General features: G+C 34.0%; 1 protein-coding gene and 1 pseudogene across 1 annotated transcript; both read left to right on the plus strand.

The window, feature by feature from the left end:
- Positions 1 to 3760: 3760 nt before the first annotated feature.
- On the plus strand, positions 3761 to 5165 carry LOC120188821 (annotated as a pseudogene).
- A 10597-nt stretch (positions 5166 to 15762) lies between these two features.
- Positions 15763 to 17397, plus strand: LOC120188661 (glyoxylate/hydroxypyruvate reductase HPR3-like). Its single transcript, XM_039192072.1, has 3 exons — positions 15763 to 15786; positions 15870 to 16360; positions 16842 to 17397. The coding sequence occupies exons 2-3, from the start codon at positions 15881 to 15883 to the stop codon at positions 17364 to 17366; spliced, it is 1005 nt and encodes a 334-aa protein (XP_039048003.1). The 5' UTR covers positions 15763 to 15786; positions 15870 to 15880; the 3' UTR covers positions 17367 to 17397.
- The last annotated feature ends 496 nt before the right edge of the window (positions 17398 to 17893 follow it).

Raw genomic sequence — 17893 nt, forward strand, 5'->3', positions numbered from 1 at the left:
TGATACTCACTCATCACTGTATTACTTGTTCGATTGTGTATACTTGCACATGTTTCCGCATCCATAGATAGTACTCACAAAAAGCGGACAATAATTGCACTATAACGGCTCTATTGACTTCACCAATGATCCCCAATGTTCAGAAGTGATCCAAGGTGTATTTAAACAAGCTTAGGAGCCATTGATCAATAACAAGAAACAACAATTGAGAGAGAATCAATGAGAAAGCTTTAAAACATCAAGGTTGAGCTATTCAAACCTATTTTTCATTCAATATTCATTTTGCTTTCAAGAATACCATTTGTAATCAATTATATTCATTCTTGAGTGTTCTTTCTTTGTTCTAGAATTGTGCAAACAATTTACCTTGTGAGGCTTTTCTTGTAAGTTTGCAAAATTTGTGTATTTCTCTTTGGGAGAGTGTGCTCAAGAATTTAGGGTATAATTCTTGAGGGAGTTGTAGCGTTACTCTTTGTCCTCAAAAGAAAGAACAAATTAGTGAATTTGTTAGAAAATCCTTAGTGTGGATAGCTAAGGTAGTAGACGTAGACTTTGGTTGAGAAAGTCGAACCACTCTAAATCACTGTGTAAATATTTTCAATTTTCTGCAAAAGCTTCCACCAAATTTTTAATTACCAATTTACCCCACTCTTAGCTATTTCGTCGATCGATTAACTCAACATACTCCTTATTTATGGTTAAAAATATGGATGATGTTGATACGACAATTAAATTAAAGATTAACATTGTTCGGATTTGGTGTTCATTGTTGATGATCACTCTTAAAGAATTTTGTGGGAAAGGTAAAGAATATGTTTCTCATCAAGATTGATATTTCCTCGTTTTACTTTGTATTTTTAGAATTTGTGCTAATATGGGAATTGTTAAATATTATGATCCGAATTCCACTTAGTCCATCTTAGAATAAATAAATTAGGAGGAAAAAATCTCTATTTTCATGGACGCAAAGACTCTCAAGTCAAATAAAATTATATAATATTTAATGGCTTGCCACATCTCAATTGTGACAAAGTAATGAGGGCAAGTACAACCAATACGAAGTGGTCACGTCACCACATAATGTTGGTAAAGTATAATGAAACATTTTTAATATGAATGACTTAATTTATCATATATTTTCAAATAAGGGTCTAATTGTGATGTCATCTTATATATAGATAAAAATACTATAAAAATCTTATCGAGCATGACAACATTTACTTGTATATATATTTTTCTGAAATATAACTCATTCATTCTGTAAAATAGTATAATACAAGAAGAAAATTAAAAAAAAAAATCTACCAAGCAACTCAAGAAAATAAAAATATATAAACAAACACCGCTATCAACGGTGAAGATAAAAATAATTAATATTAACATAATAATAAAACACGAAAATAATTGATAATTTTCTTTATAATAATTCAAGCACGTCACATTTTGGATGACAACAAACACCTATCAATACTAAAGGCTTAACTTAGTCAAAAAAACATGGATTTATTAACAAGATAGCAAAATAATCACTAATAGGAAAGTTAAATATAAATCTAAATCTAAATTTGAATTTGAATTTTTTTTTTTGCAAAAACAAGATAAAATTATATTACAAAGAGTAAAAAAATCTAGAGAAATGGGGAAAGAGGAAGTGGATGAAGGATTATGAATTGATGAAAATGACTAACAATAAAAGAAATTGGAGTGAGTGAAAAAAATACGTGTATTTAGTTAAATGGTAAAGTATATTAGAGGTCATTGTACTATGTTAAAATGGTTTCTTTGGTCATCAAATTTTCAAATGTTACAGAATGATTATTAAACTTATCAAACTATAATAAAAGGTCATCATAGGTTATAAATAATATTAAATTTTGATAAATTTAAGGATTGTTTTGTAATACTTCAATAAGTTCAAAGACTATTTATAATAGTTTGATAAATTTAATGGTCGCTTTTATAATTAGTTAGAAAATTTTGCGGCCATTATATACCATTTAAAAGTTTATTGACCAAAAAAATCATTTCAACATAGTAGAAACTATTGATGTAATTTACCCTTATTAAAAAGAAATGGTAAGAAATGGAAAAAAGAAGAAGTTAAGATCAGTGTTGAAAAAAAGGCTTAATATAAAAATAAGTGCATAAACTATACTATTTTTTTTTAAAGTGGTGTCTAAACTCTTTTTCGATCAATCCAAGAATTAACGTTTAAACGTTACAATTTTAGGTGTCTTGGCCGTAACGACCATTAAAAAACTTCGTTACGTGACACGAATTATATTATGATAATTTTATAATTAAAAAAACTTTAAAAAATAATATTTATAAAAAAATATAAATTTCTCTAAAACTACAAAAAAAATCCAAAATTCCTAAAAATCCCTAACCTAACCTTACCCACTCTATTGCTAGCCATGGCTGTCGTAGCCGCTGCCACCTCTGACATCTCCCACGTCGGTCATCTTTACCCTTGCTATCGCGAGCATCGTCGGGTCGCCTAGGTGTCACAAAATTTAAAAGTTTGGTTTGTCGGGTTGTTTTGTTCGTCGGTTGTTCATCTAGTCTAGGTTGTTGTGTTTGTCTGCTCGTCGGTGGAGGTTTTGCTAGAGGTCCGGTCGATGACAACAACAACAAATGGTGACCGTGGGCGTGGATATAGGAATTAGAATGACTGTTTTCAAAGTTTTGATATTTTTTAAGATTCCATAAACTTTTGAGCTTTCTTTTATATATATATATATATATATATATATATATATATATATATATATATATATATATGTATAAAATTTTAAATTTGTTTAAAAATATAAATTTTATAAAAGTGACATGTATAACTTAATGATGAAATTTTACGGTCATTAATAATCATATACCTAAAGTTATAACGTTTGTAACGTTAAACACCTGAATTGACCGGAAAAAAAATTTAAGCATCACTAGGATAAACAATATAATATGAGCACTCGCTTATTTTAAACAAATTTTTTACTTCCCTTTAAATTCACTCAATTATAAAATTACTTAATTTCCTTTGAATAATATAAAATATGGTTAACTACATAATTGATCATTTATGTTTGTGTTTTGTCCACCTTTCGTTAATGATTTTAAGAAACATAACATATGATCACTTTCGTTTTTATCTAATTAAGATGTGATAATCACGAGCTACCTGCCGTTAATAGTTGATAGATTAGGTGATGTTGCAGTTAAATATTTTGGTATAATCACACAATTGGTCCATTTATTTATATATCCTCTCAATTTAATAATACTTTTAATAAATTAAAATAAATTTAATCCTCTAATCAAATTATGTCACGTGTCATGATAATAAAATATATTTTTAAAAGTTTAGATAAGAATAAAATATATATTTTTAAATTAAAATGAGAATATATTTTTTTAAATTAAGTTAATAATAAAATTTATTTATTAAGTTAATATAAAAATATTTTTAAAGTTAATATATACAGATTATGCCACATGGTATCATTTGATTGAATGATTAAATTTATTTAAATTTATTAAAAGTATGATTAAATTGAGAGAATATATAAATAATATAAATCAAATATGTGATTATATTAAAATATCACGTCATCTAATCTATTAATGGTTAATGTAAATAAAAACAAAATTATAATTTTTAAAATCAATAAGAAAAAATCAACAAAAACATAAATATCATAAATGAAATGAAGACATTGATCTAAATCCAATAGAATGGGATGTCTGTGCACCACCAAGTTGCTTCCCCAATCTAGGAATCTTATAAAACCCCCGGGGCGCCACCGCCACCACAACACACTCTACACGCAGCGGTGAAAAGCACTACCAAAGCGACGACAATGACATCCGAAAACCAATCACGGCATTTCCAAAGCGACTTGCCCTGTGTCCTCGTCTTAAAACGGCCGCCATCCTTCGTCCTCTTCGGTGACCATTTCTTGGAGTCACCCAAATTCCAATACTTGAAAGCATACGAATCCCCACTCCCTCTCTCCCAGTTATTGCACACACATGCACGGTCGGTACAAGCCATTCTCTCATCCGGTGGCGCTCCCGTCACCGCCGAAACTATCTGCCTTTTGCCCCGTCTGGGTTTGGTTGTTACCACTAGCCAGGGCCTTGATCATATCGACCTTTCCGAGTGCCGCCGCCGTGGTATCGCAGTGGCTGGAGCTGGAACTATTTTCTCCTCTGATTGTGCAGATTCCGCGGTGGGATTGTTGATCGACGTTTTGAGGAAGATTTCGGCTGCTAATCGCTATGTCAAACAAGGGCTCTGGTCTTCCCAAGTATTCTATCCTCTTGGCTATAAGGTAGTATGTCTTACCCTTTCTTTCACAGATCTCTCTCTCTCTCCCCCCCCCCCCCCCAAGTATTCTATCCTCTTGGCTACGAGGCAGTACATCTTATGTGTTATTAATTATTTGGTAATTGCGAATTTCAGCTTGGAGGTAAGCGTGTGGGAATTGTAGGATTAGGGAGTATTGGAACAGAGGTTGCTAAAAGACTGGACGCATTCGGCTGTTCTATTTCGTACCATTCAAGAAGTAAAAAACCATTAGAACCATACAAATTTTATCCCAACGTGGTTGAACTAGCGGCTAATTGCGATGCCCTTATAATTTGCTGTGCTTTAACCGGAGAAACACACCACCTGATCAGTAAGGAAGTGTTGTCAGCGTTGGGGAAAGATGGGGTCATTGTTAATATAGCTCGTGGACCGATCATCGACGAGAAGGAATTGGTGCGTTGTTTGGTTAAGGGAGAGATCCGAGGTGCTGGCTTGGATGTGTTTGAGCATGAACCTGATGTTCCGGTGGAGCTCTTTGCATTGGATAATGTGGTTATGACTCCTCATTGTGCTGTTCATACAATGGAATCTTTTGAAGAGTTGCGGAAACTTTGAAGCCTTCTTCTCGAATGAACCCTTATTAACTCCTGTTGCTTTGGATGGATGATGTACCACATTTCTCAGGTTAGCCATTATCTTCTCATAACTATATAGAAATGAGAAACTGGTCGAATATTTACAGGGGAAAGAGTGAATGCAGGAGTAAGAGTTGGTACATGGCCATTACTAGATGATTTTTAACTTCAATTGTGAGAACAAAAGCTCTGATTTATTGAGGAACAGTGGACATTGTTTATCATTGCTTGCAAATGTTTGTGCCCTTTCAAGCTTGCTCTAGTAGTCAACAGACTGAAGCTTTAACCTCTTTGCTTCGTAGAAAAGGCCTTGATCTTCGTATTAATTGCATGTTTAGTCGTTCACACATCCACACCCAAAAAGAACCTATAAAAAAAATCAGAAATGGACTGTGTACTTCAAATTAGTCTTTTTTTATATATATACATATACACAAAATGGAACAGTTTAGTTCCTCTACTGTTAGGATTATACAAATGGGTTAAAATTTATAATAAATTACACGTCACTTTATTACAAATAAGAATATAAATGGATTATACAATTTTAGAAATTTATCAAGGCATTCAATTAAGAGAAAATAACCTCAGTGACCGAAAATGTCTTATAATATACGATTTTAACCAACTTTTTTTGGATTTACGAAAATGACCAACAAATTCGCAAAGCGAACTCCAATTTCGTAACCCAGTTTCTAAATTCGCAACGCGAATATGTAAATCGCAACGCGAATATGTAAATCGCAACAAAGAAGTCAAATTCGCAACGCGTTTGTCAAATTCGCAACACAGAAGTCAAATTCGCAACACAGAAGTCAAAGCACGTTTATTTTCGCAATATTAATTTTGCAACACAAATGTAAACAATATTATCGCAAATCATAACCTAAAACCATAAATCACAATTCAGTCTCATCTCAATCTCTCACTCTCTACGGCGACATCCGTCCCCATCTCTGACGTAATCCGTCTCCATCTCCGACGAAATTCGTCTATCTCTATCTCTCATAGCAACCCTCAAAACCATTCAAGGTCAGAAATGAAAAATCTACCACCGAGGGTTAGTTTTTTTAATCTCTTATTTTTATTTTGAAAATTTTTTATTATTATTAATTTTTTTCTTATATTGATGATAAAATTACTGGTAATTTCAATATATAGATTAACCATTTCACTTAGATTGCTTAGTAAATTCATTCGGTTGCTGTCAATACTGCTAAATTGTTTAGTCTTTAACCCTGTGAAGTTAGTATTTTTCTTTGTTTTGTCTTTTTGTTGAAGAAATGCAATTTATTCAAGTTTCAATTTGCAGAAGAATAGTTTTTGAAACTTAAATTCGCAACACGAAAATAAAAATCGTAACACGAAAATCGCAATGTGAATTTAGTTTCGCATTGCGATTTTGTCATTGTGATTTTAATTTTCGCGTTGCGATTTTCATTTTCGCATTGCGAATTTAAGTTTTAGTAACTACTCTTCTTCTGCAAATTGAAACTTGAATGAATTGCATTACATCAACAAAAAAACAAAGACAAATACTAACTTCACAGTGTTGCGAATTTAAGTTTCAAGAATAAACTACTACTCTTTATGTTGTCCTTGAACCTGTACTAAACATATATGTTGTCCTTTTAAATGTTTTATAAGTGCTTACTTCTGGAATGTTATCTGATGCATTTTGTGAACTATGATGAAATAATGACTTGGGTGAATACCGTGCTAGTTTGAATTATATTTGGCTTTGTTTTCACTGTTTAATATCATGTCTGTTTATAGTGTATAATTTGTAGTTTTTGTAGGAATATTTTTCGGCTCAATTGACCTTAAGGAATAAATTAAGCCTAGCCACTAAAATTGTGTCGACGCTTACACCACTACAAAGAAAATTGTTTGAGGATACTTACTTCGGGCCATGGCTGAAAGTACAACATCCGGGTGGAGATGCTATGTTGACACATTTGTTTCTTCAGACCATGAATAACGATCTACCTTAGAGGATACAACGTGGTGATGAAGAGATATGGTTTCATTTTCCTTCGGCGTATACTTGTTTTGGGCGGGAGGAGTTTTGCTTAATCACTGGTCTACGCTTCGGACACGATGAAGTAACCCGGTACACTTGTCATATCTCCCGCCCATCATGGTTATCTCGGGTTTTTCCTGAGCTGGCAAAGTCGAAGCCGAGTTTACACGTCGACGACTTGAAGATATTATTTGTTTAAGATGGTTTTACTAGGATGGATGACATTGATGTTGTTCGAGTATGCCATTTATTACTTTTGCATGCCGGTTTTTTAGGCAAAAAGGGCAGACAACCTATTTCTGATGACCTAATATTATTGGTAGAGGACCTAAATGCATGGAACATGTTTCCGTGGGGTTCATATCTATGGAAAGCTACCTGGAAGAAGTTGTCGTCTGCCTTTGAGGACCGAAAAAGTTTGCGGGGCGATGGTTCTAAATACACTTTGGCAGGCTTTATTTGGGCCTTTAAGGTAATAATTTCTATATAATGTTTCCAAATTTATAATTAATTATTTAACAATTACTGATGTTTGTGTATTATATTTTTTGTAGATTTGGATATTTGAGGCTTTCCCCAGCATGCAGACATATGCGATAAAAAAATTCAAATGATATTCCTACGGCTATTTCCTGGAGGAGGATCTGCATGTTGGATTGGGAAGAGTTACTACCATATACGACGATGAATGATGTAAGTTAACACACAAATACTACCATATATAAACAAGTTATTACTAGTACACGTTTAACTTTGTTTGAGCTTTTATATTGTTAGGAGGCCAACTATCCATTACAGAGGCTGAGCTTGCCACTGATTGGTGGCAAGCTAGTAAGCGGTTTTTTGATGGGACGGATGATGAGCACCCCCTACTTTGAGAGTCATCACCTGACTGGGCCGATTCTACAGCTCGACACCCGGAGCCATCACCTGATCGAGCCTCTTCTCCACCTCCACCATCACTTATTCCATCACATCATCGAGCCTCTTCTCCACCATCACCTTATGATAGGCGACCGAAAAAAAGGTCACGGCATTTATCTCCCTGTTCTCTACCTCCACGGGATGAGTTAGGGGAGTTACGTGATGAGGTCGGTGTTTTGCGTCACGAGGTCGATACTTTACGTGAAGACAATGGTGCACTACGTGATGAGGTATGGTCTTTACGTGGTGAGGTAGATGTTTTACGCGATGACAATGGTGCGCTACGTGGTGAGGTATCTACTTTACGTGATAAGATATCCGCTCTACGTGAGATTGTTTCATTGTTGTAGAATGAGGTTCATACTCTACGCAATGAGGTAAATTTGTTTAATACTATACTAAAAATGCAAATAACCTTTTTTCGTCATTATTTATTTATTTATTTACTGATTTATGTATTAATTTATTTTCAGCGGCCCGATAAGGTAGATGATTTACGTCGGGTTTTTCTTGCACGACGGGGTTCATGCATCAGACGTCGTGCACGTGCCATTACGTCTCCTTTCACCCCACTAGTGCCAAGACTCTGTAAGAAGAAGCCCAATGCATCTGTCATCGTTCAAGAGGCGTCTCCTATCGTTCAAGAGGCCCCTCTCATCGTTCAAGAGGCCCCTCCCACCGTTCAAGAGGCCCCTGTCATCGTTCATGAGATCCCTCCCACCGTTCAAGAGCCCGATTCACATGGCATCATATGTCGACATATTGATAAACCCCCTCTCGTGCCCGATATGATGGATGCGAGTTGGCTTTCGTATGTGTTACCGGCCAGTACCATTCCTCAACAGGAGAGGGGAACACTACCGGACACAATTATGGATAATACCCTTTGGGCTAAGACTGTAGTTGATTTTTATCTACATGAGCGGAGCAAGGGGTGTTATTCTGACATATGCAAACTCGACGATGTTATTCATTTGTTTCTTGATCGGTCTTGGTGGGGTATTTTATTAGGGGTTGAAGATAATGGCTATCTCGAAGGGGTGGTAAGTCTTATATTCTTCTTATATTGCATTTTGATTAATTTTTTTAAATTTATTAATAAATTCACTAATATATGTATTTTTTTATAAAACAGCATATTGATGCATGAGTGTCACGTCTTCTAATAATAAAGAAATTGAAGAAAATAAAAAATACTCGATGGACTATTATGCCGACGTCTTTTCACGTAGCTCACTTGAAGGATCCGAGAGATGCTTCATATATGTTGGGTAATGGAAAAGCTAAACTTTATCCTGCGTTGTGGGAGGTCGATAAGGTTAGTATTTATTTTTTGAATATTTTAAAGGTGTTTATCCCTATTTTGGAACGCCTTTTATTTGATGTGTGCAATTATTTATGATTACAGGTATTTATCCCTGTTTTGTAACGTCGCTTCTCCTCGAGATTCAGCTCCCATCACTGAAGACAATATTATATGACAACATGTTAAATTACATACCATTATTTGATTTGAGAGATATTATTTGTAAGGGATGGAGCGCTCATTTGGAGAAATACTTGAATGCAATTGATTATTGGACTAATTATGGAAACAAGAAGCCAAAAAAGTTCAAAGTTACAATGATCAGAGATGAGACTGCACCACAACAAGCAGAGGGAGCCTGAGGGGATTGTGATCCTCTCGTATGCATGTGCTTGAAAATTTTGACGACAGGAAGTAAACAGTTTCTATCTCCCACGGATAGAGATAGAGGTGCAGTAGGCTTGTGGTTTCGGTATTTTATGGCTAGAGCGATATATGCGAGACGTTGTCTACCTGCATCCACGTGCTGAAAGTGTGCATAAACAATTGGTGAGTTTGAGCAAGTGTCGTTATCATATATACTCTTTGTTGGTTTGAAAATGTTTGGTTAAGTACCTAGAATTCAATAATTTGCTGTTTGTTGGTTTTAGATGTGTAGAAAGTGTTGTTTGAGCAAATGTTTGGTTTCTGCAGGTTAATCCTGAAGTGAGCTGCGTGAAATTGATGTATTTGTGCATAAACAACTGTCTGAGGTACACTTTTTTTGCTTTGTTTAATTGAATTTTACATTGATTTTTAAAAGTTGATTTGTTTAATTGATGAGGAAATAAGAATGATTTTTTGCTTGTTTAATTAATTTGTAAAAGTTGATTTGTTTAATTGACGTGTAAATAAGAATTATTTTTTGCTTGTTTAATTGATTTGTAAAAGTTGATTTGTTGTTTATTCAATTTGCATTATGTTGAAGGCAAAAAAGACCTGTTGAAAGTACACTTTTACAACGCGAAAGTCAAATTCACGTTGCGATAGTCAAATTCGTAACGCGAAAGTTAAATTCACAACGTTAAAGTCAAATTCGCAACGCGAAAGTCAAATTCGTGTTGCGATTTTCGGTTTTCGATTTCGCATTTCGAATTTGACTTTCGCAACAATCACAACGCGATAATCGCGTTGCGAATTTGACTATCGCAACGCAAAAATCGCAATGCGAATTTGACTTTTGCATCAATCGCAACAAAAAATCGCAACGTGAATTTGATAAGTGATAACAACTGAACATATCATAACAATGTTCAAACTCAAGTTACTAATGAATGTCTAACTGAAAATGTATGCATTCACACATAAAATACACATAATACAACGTTTGCATTTAAAAATCACCTAAGTTAATAAGTCCCAAAAGGTGAAGCCGGTTGTGATTGGGATTTTGATTTTGATTGCGATTTTGATTTCCTTTTGCTTGGCACCATATGAGCTTTGGATTTTGATGATGATCCATATTTTGGTAGAGGAAAAGATGATTGTTATGGCACTGGTGATCCATAGGTCAACCTTGTATGACCACTTTCCTTGCACCGACTACATGTCGATATCTTCTTCTCTTCACCCTTAGACGGTATACGATCGTGATTTTTTGGTAGGCCAGATAGCCTGCTGTCCATGACTGGTGGCAAAACTGTTTGTAAGTCATCTGGTATGTCCCACTCAGAAGAATGTGGAATAGGGTAGAAAATCTCAGCATAAGTCTGTCGATATACTTCTGTAGTGTAGCAATCCATAGCGTATGCTCTTGAATCATCTTGGTTTAGATGAAGAGCAACTTTTATAACATGGCCACATGGATAACCAAATGTTTTCCATTTCATACAACTACACGTCTTTGCATTTATATCGACAAACCCATTTAAGTTATTATCCAATACTTCAAACAAAGTGTTTGAACATGGTACAACTCTCCATAACGTTGACTTCACAACACGCTTCGTTATCTTTTTTTCAGTCCATGGTGTAACACGACGTTCCAATGTTCCTGTAAATTTAAATAAATAATACTTAGTAAAATATATGATAAGTTACGAATTTAAAGAAATAATACATGCATGGTTTCTTTTCTTGTAGTACCACTGTTGAATAGAGGCTCGAAAAAACTCCATTAAATAGTAATGGGTAATTTCTAAGAATGACGACTTAGAGCGTTGATTGATTATGCACTATTAGACGTCATGAAACCATATCTTGCTCCAAGTTGATGTACTATTGACCATCTTTGAAACCCGACATCTTCTAGTGTTTGAGCACATTGAGGCAAAACACGTCTTAAACAATTTATATGCTTATTAAAATCCACTTCCCGATAAGCTTTTACAGCCTTTCAGTATGTCCATTTGTGATTTTTATACCAGCAGACCTTGATTTTAGATTTCTGTACAAATGAACACCAAAAAGTCCATGAAAAGCATCTGGGAAACACCTTCTAACAACGTTGTCAATTGAGTTTGCCCTATCGGATATGATTGTCAGATTCCTAATAGGACCTATGCAATCCCTAAGATGCCCCATAAACCATGTCCATGAATAAGAGGTTTCAGATTTGCTAACCCCGTAAGCTATTGGCAGTATCCCCATTGTACTGCTAATAAGTTTACTCCAATGTATCGACCTTTCAAATGTGCTCCGTCAACTATAATAACTGGGCGCATGCAAGTAATAAACGAACGAATCTACAAAATAATATACACAAGACATATAATCATTTAAATGTGAAATGCATGTAACTAACAAAAATGAGTCAACAAAATTATATTGATTTACTAACCGCAGCACCAATGGCGATAAACATCAACTCAAAGCGTCCATCTCTATCTGTTTTGATATGAGTTACCGACCCATGATTTTTCAACTTTAAATTGTGACAATAAGCCGACAGTTGGGCAAACGATGCTTCTGGAGACCCCCTCAACAATTCAAAGGCATAACATTTGGCTCTCCAAGCTTGAGAATATGAGATACTAATCTTGAACCAAGCATTCATGTCAGTCATAATTTCATGTCCCCGATATACTTTGCCATTTAAAAACATTAACTCAGCCATAAAACCACCCAACACCTTTTTGTGTGCCTGTCTATGGTGAGGAAAAACTTGTGTTCTTGAACATGTATGTTTAACAATAAAAGTCCTAACTTGAAACATTTCGCAATCTTTTATCCTCTTTGCAATCTTACGCCACGTACAGTTTTTGTCAATCATACACTTTGTTTCGAAACGATCTTTGCTTGATTTGTTAACTTTTAGTTGATAGCCATTTTCCACACATTTCGTATACAAAGCTATCTTCAAGTCTTCCTTTGTATCAAAATAATCATCTTTCTTGATACGAATAACTTTTGTGTAATAATCAACTGCTATCTTTACCAACTCTTCTTCCGGTATCTAAAGTAATTCTGGCATATTCCAGTTATACTCCCGTGGCATTTTCTTCTTTTTCTTTTCTTCGGGGACTTCTTCTTCTTCTACTTTTTTTTCTTCTTCAGGGTTATATGAATTACAGAATAGGTGTTCAACATGTTCATTCACAGTCGTAACTTCCTCCTCATTATCATCAACAGCATCTTCCTCGGTAGAGGCTGTTTTATCATCAAAATTCGGGTATTGATCAATATCAAAATCATTACACGCAGGGTTTGTTTCTTCTTCTGAAACAACATCAAAATCCGAGTATTGACCAAGATCAAAGTCCAGGTATTGACCAAGATCAAATTTCGAATACTGACTAGTACTCATAATTTTTTCTGTTGGCTCATAATCGTCTAACTGGTCAATACGAAAACTGGAATTTGGTGCTGAAAGTTGATTGAGATTTGGATTAGGAAAAGGTTGTGGGTTTTGAGATTGTGTTTGGTATTGGAAATGTGGTGAAATAAAATTTTCTTGGTGATGAAATTGTGGTGGAACCATTAAATTTTGAGGTTGATAACAACGTTGTACATTGTGAGAACCATAAACTGGGGTTGAAGAACTTAGTTGATTACTACCCGCTACTGACCCAACTTCACTACTTCTAGGTTCAACAACATACAATGTAACATCATCTTCTTGCGAAACACTAATGTAAGCAATGAATCGTTCAACATCTTCATTGTCGGTTAACAAATAAACTTTACCTTTTCTCTGATAAGATAGCCTAAATCCACTTAGAGGCTCTAAATTCAATTTCTTTGCAACACGTAACATTAGAGTTTCATAAGTTAACTTTTTTAATGACAGTTTAAGTTGAAGATTCATGGGTAAAGGCACATATTGTAAAACACCATGAACATTCTCCCATGACCCTCCAAAACACAAATCTATCCAAACATGATCAACATTAGATGATTTCATTCTACAAATTGTAAATTAATTTACTAAACAAACGAGCTATAAACTACATATCATCACTAACTTAGAGAAAAACATACCTTTATTAAGTTGATAGTTGATAATTTGGGAGAGAAATCATTGAAAAATTATATAGAAATAAAATTATGTAAAAAAATTAGAGATGGAGAAGGATGCCGTTGGATATAGGAACGGATGTCGCCGGAGAGAGTGATAGATAGAGATGAAATGAGTTGCGATTTAGGGATTTAGGTTATGAGTTGCTGCTGCTGCGTAGTTATATACCCAAAAGATTTGTGTTGCGAAACTAAAACCTGTTGCGAAATTAAATTCGTGTTGCGAATTCAAAAATCGAGTTGTGAATTTGAAATTCAGTTGCGAATTTGAAATTCAGTGTTGCGAATTTGGAAAACGCGTTGGGAATTTGACTTCTTTGTTGTGATTTTCTAAATTCGTGTTGCGAATTTGGAAACTGGGTATTGAAATTGGAGTTCGCGTTGCGAATTTATTGGTCATTTTCGTAAATCCAAAAAAAGTTGGTTAAAATCATATATTATAAGGCATTTTCGGTTACTGAGATTATTTCTCTTCAATTAATCGATTATCATATATTATTCATTGAATTGTTAAAAGATAGAACAGACCTTAGAAATAGTTGTTAGTGTCTTTTAATTATTTTCTTAATGGACAGATTATATTATAATTTATTCAATTATTAGCAAGGGTATAAACATATTTTTTTGAACAATTCTTACATTGTGAAGGGGGAATGGAAAATATTATAAACATATTAATTTTAAAGAGTAACAAATGAGTTAATTAATCCAAAAAAAAAACTTTAAAAATATTTTGGGTTTTTAGTTCCTTAAAAATTCCGAGACAATTTATGACTTTTGAGAGATTATTGAGATATTTAGTCCGATGAACTGAATGAAATAATCGAGATGGTCTTATGATAAAACTTAAAGTTTTTTTATTATTGTATACATAATTGACGGAGGTTGGCACGGTATCATATAACTTGATTGTTACAATCAACTAATTTCGTATCATGATAATAACTCTTTACAATATAATATTTTTAATGAATAAAATATTTAATATCAGAAAATAGTATAATATTTAACGGGCCAATGACTTATTTATAATCATTGATTAATTGAGTGATTTATTTAAAAATTTTAAAACTAAATAATTATTTTATAATTTCATTAATAATTGAATCCCATGTTACATAATTTATCCTAAAACTTAAACTACTATCTCTAATAATAAACTATAGCTAACACAGAGCTGTAGAGATTCTTTTTCTAATCAAGTGGGAAAGAAAAGTAATCGAAATGTCACCTCAACTATTTAGCTTAACACTGATCTGTGGAGATTTAAACTACTATAATAATTGAGATGTTATTGTATTACGTAAAATAATAATAAGAATATGTGGTGAACGAACTCCCGACAAGCCAGATTAAAAAAGTAGACGTGATGTGATCCCATTATTTATTTATGGACTTCGTTTATTTAGTGATGCAAACTGACAACTATTGCAATTTTTAAATAATAAGAATATTAATCTATTTCTTTTATCATTTTCTACTTTTACAACCTTTTTGTCTCTACTTTAGACACTGCCTTTCTTGTCCTCATCTACTATTTTTCTATCTACATTCATGTCCCTTTCTATCTACATTATTTTAACCATACAAATATGGTGTTGGATTAAAATTTATTATGGTGAGCATATATGTATAATATAAAATATTATTGTGAGGTATAACATAAAATTAAATGATTGATTATATTGTAAGTGTCATAGGTATTAAAGTGTCATGAAATTAAAGTCTAAATATTACAATTTGTATTTATAATTCGATAAATGGTAGAATTATAAATATTTGAAAGATTGATTTAACATTCATATTATATAAAGATGTCTTCAAGAAATAGGTTAACTTGTATTATTCTTATTCGGTTAGAGAATTTTTATGGCAAAAGACAACTTATATTTTTTAGACTAAAGAAAAATTCAAATATTTTAACCTATCAATTAATTGAAATATGTTTATGCATCTAGTGTTTTATTTTTTATTAGATTTTAAAATTTTGATTTTGTATCGATTAGGTATTGATTCCCAAAAGCCCAAAAATGCTAAGCAACTTGGGATGGATTGACTTACATTACATAGCCATGGGTTTCTCCTCTATTGCAATGACCCAAACAATCAGAAGCGGTTCGAATCAGGTACTTTACTATATGTAAGACTCTGCTGCTGATTACCATTCATTCTTACACGCAAAACCATCAATGGAATCTCAACCACCTGAAGAACGAAGCCAGCAGAGAAGCAAAGGCCTCCCTCAGGTCCTAGTCATGAAACCACCACCACTTTTGACACTTTTCGAGGACAAATTCATCTCAAGCAAATTCCAGCTCTTAAAAGCATGGGAATCAACTCTTCCTCTAGATCAATTCTTGACCACCTACGCAGGCTCAGTTCGAGCCGTCCTCTGCTCCGGTGCTACCCCTATCACCCCTCGCATTATCCGGCTACTTCCTTCGTTGCAACTCGTCGTAACCGACAGCGCAGGCGTCAATCACATCGACTTGAATGAGTGCAGGAGGAGAGGCATAGCAGTCACCAATGCCGCGGGTGTGTTTTCAGATGATGCTGCTGATGCGGCTGTGGGTTTGTTGATTGATGTACTTAGAAAAATCTCTGTTGCTGACCGGTTCGTTCGACATGGTCTCTGGCCTGCCAAGGGAGACTATCCTCTCGGTTTCAAGGTCATCATTTCTCTTTTTGTTTGTTTTACGTTTGTGGATTTCGTTCGATTTCGGGGACATTTATTCTCAAGTTTTGATTCATTACTAATTCTCAAATTTGAGATTTCATCTTATAATTTAATTTGAACCTCTAATTTAGACTAAGATCATAACTGATTTTCAAATATATAGATCGAACTTTCAAAATCATTATAAATTATTATTACAGTGAAAATAATATTATTCTCTTCATATTCGAGTTCGAACAGTTGTGTTTGTAGATTGTGAATGTTATCGATAAAATTAAGAAAATTTTTGAATGTATATTATCTTATTGTTTACCTTAGACTACTCAAAAACAAATATAAAACTTTTGACATATCCACTAAAAAGGATGATCAAAAGGGAAGAATTCATGATTCTTCAATTCCACATTATGTCTTTAGATTTCTGGGTTTTCATTTGATTATAACAATCTTTGACCAATTGCAATTTTGTGCAGTTGGGAGGCAAGAGAGTTGGGATTGTAGGACTTGGAAGCATAGGCTCAGCAGTTGCTAAAAGGCTAGAGGCCTTTGGGTGCACCGTATTATACAACTCAAGGAAACCCAAACCATGGGTTCCATACCCTTTCTACTCCAATGTTCATGAACTCGCAGCCGACAGCGACGTCCTCATCGTTTGCTGCGGATTGACAGCCGAAACTCGGCACATGATTAACCGACGAGTCATGGTGGCGCTAGGAAAGCAAGGGATCATCATCAACGTAGCACGCGGAGCCATTATCGATGAGAAAGAAATGGTGGAGTGTTTGGCACATGGGGAGATCGGAGGAGCTGGTTTAGACGTGTTTGAAAACGAACCTAATGTTCCTAAACAACTGCTTGAATTGGACAATGTAGTGCTGTCACCGCATAGAGCTGTTTTTACACCAGAAGGTTTCATGGCTGCCTGTGACCTGGTTGTTGCTAACTTGGAAGCTTTCTTTCAAGATAAACCATTACTTTCTCCGCTCATACATGAATGAATTATTAAATGTAAACAATTAATGTAACAAAAAATACGCAAACAATTAAGTTTTATTTTGCTAAAATATTTTTGTTTCAAAAATTATTAGGGTAACTTAGTCATTTTTTTCTTTTCGTCATTCTTATTTTGATCATCGGTTTTAAAAAAAAATTATGTTTTGGTCATTTATATTATCAGTTCATTACATTTTGATCATTGAGACTTTAACTCAGGTTAGTTTGTTGATGTAGTATATTTTTAAAAATGTATATATTTTAACTTGATCCCAAGATTTTAGATAAGATATTAATTTGATCCTAAACTTTAGATAAAATACTAATTTAACCTCTGAATTTTAAATAAAATGTCAATTTGACCCTTGAATCCAACCAAAGTCTCCCCGCCGAACGTAACTCATCATCGTTGTTGGTCACGATCAATCGTTTAACCCCAAAATTTTCAATTCACTCTTTTTTTACCTTCATAATGTGAATCCAATGCCTCTTTCATCAAGAAATATTTGGAGCTCCACAAACTTAGTCTAGA

The sequence above is a fragment of the Hibiscus syriacus genome, unplaced genomic scaffold, assembly GCF_006381635.1.
Source record: "Hibiscus syriacus cultivar Baekdansim isolate YM2019G1 unplaced genomic scaffold, ASM638163v2 tig00116951_pilon, whole genome shotgun sequence".
Lineage (NCBI taxonomy): Eukaryota > Viridiplantae > Streptophyta > Magnoliopsida > Malvales > Malvaceae > Hibiscus > Hibiscus syriacus.

Bases quoted from the DNA above. Each gene is read 5' to 3' on its own strand.
- LOC120188661 (XM_039192072.1), top strand. From the start codon at position 15,881: ATGGAATCTCAACCACCTGAAGAACGAAGCCAGCAGAGAAGCAAAGGC. The intron at 16,361-16,841 runs GTCATCATTTCT...AATTTTGTGCAG, and splicing joins ACTATCCTCTCGGTTTCAAG to TTGGGAGGCAAGAGAGTTGG.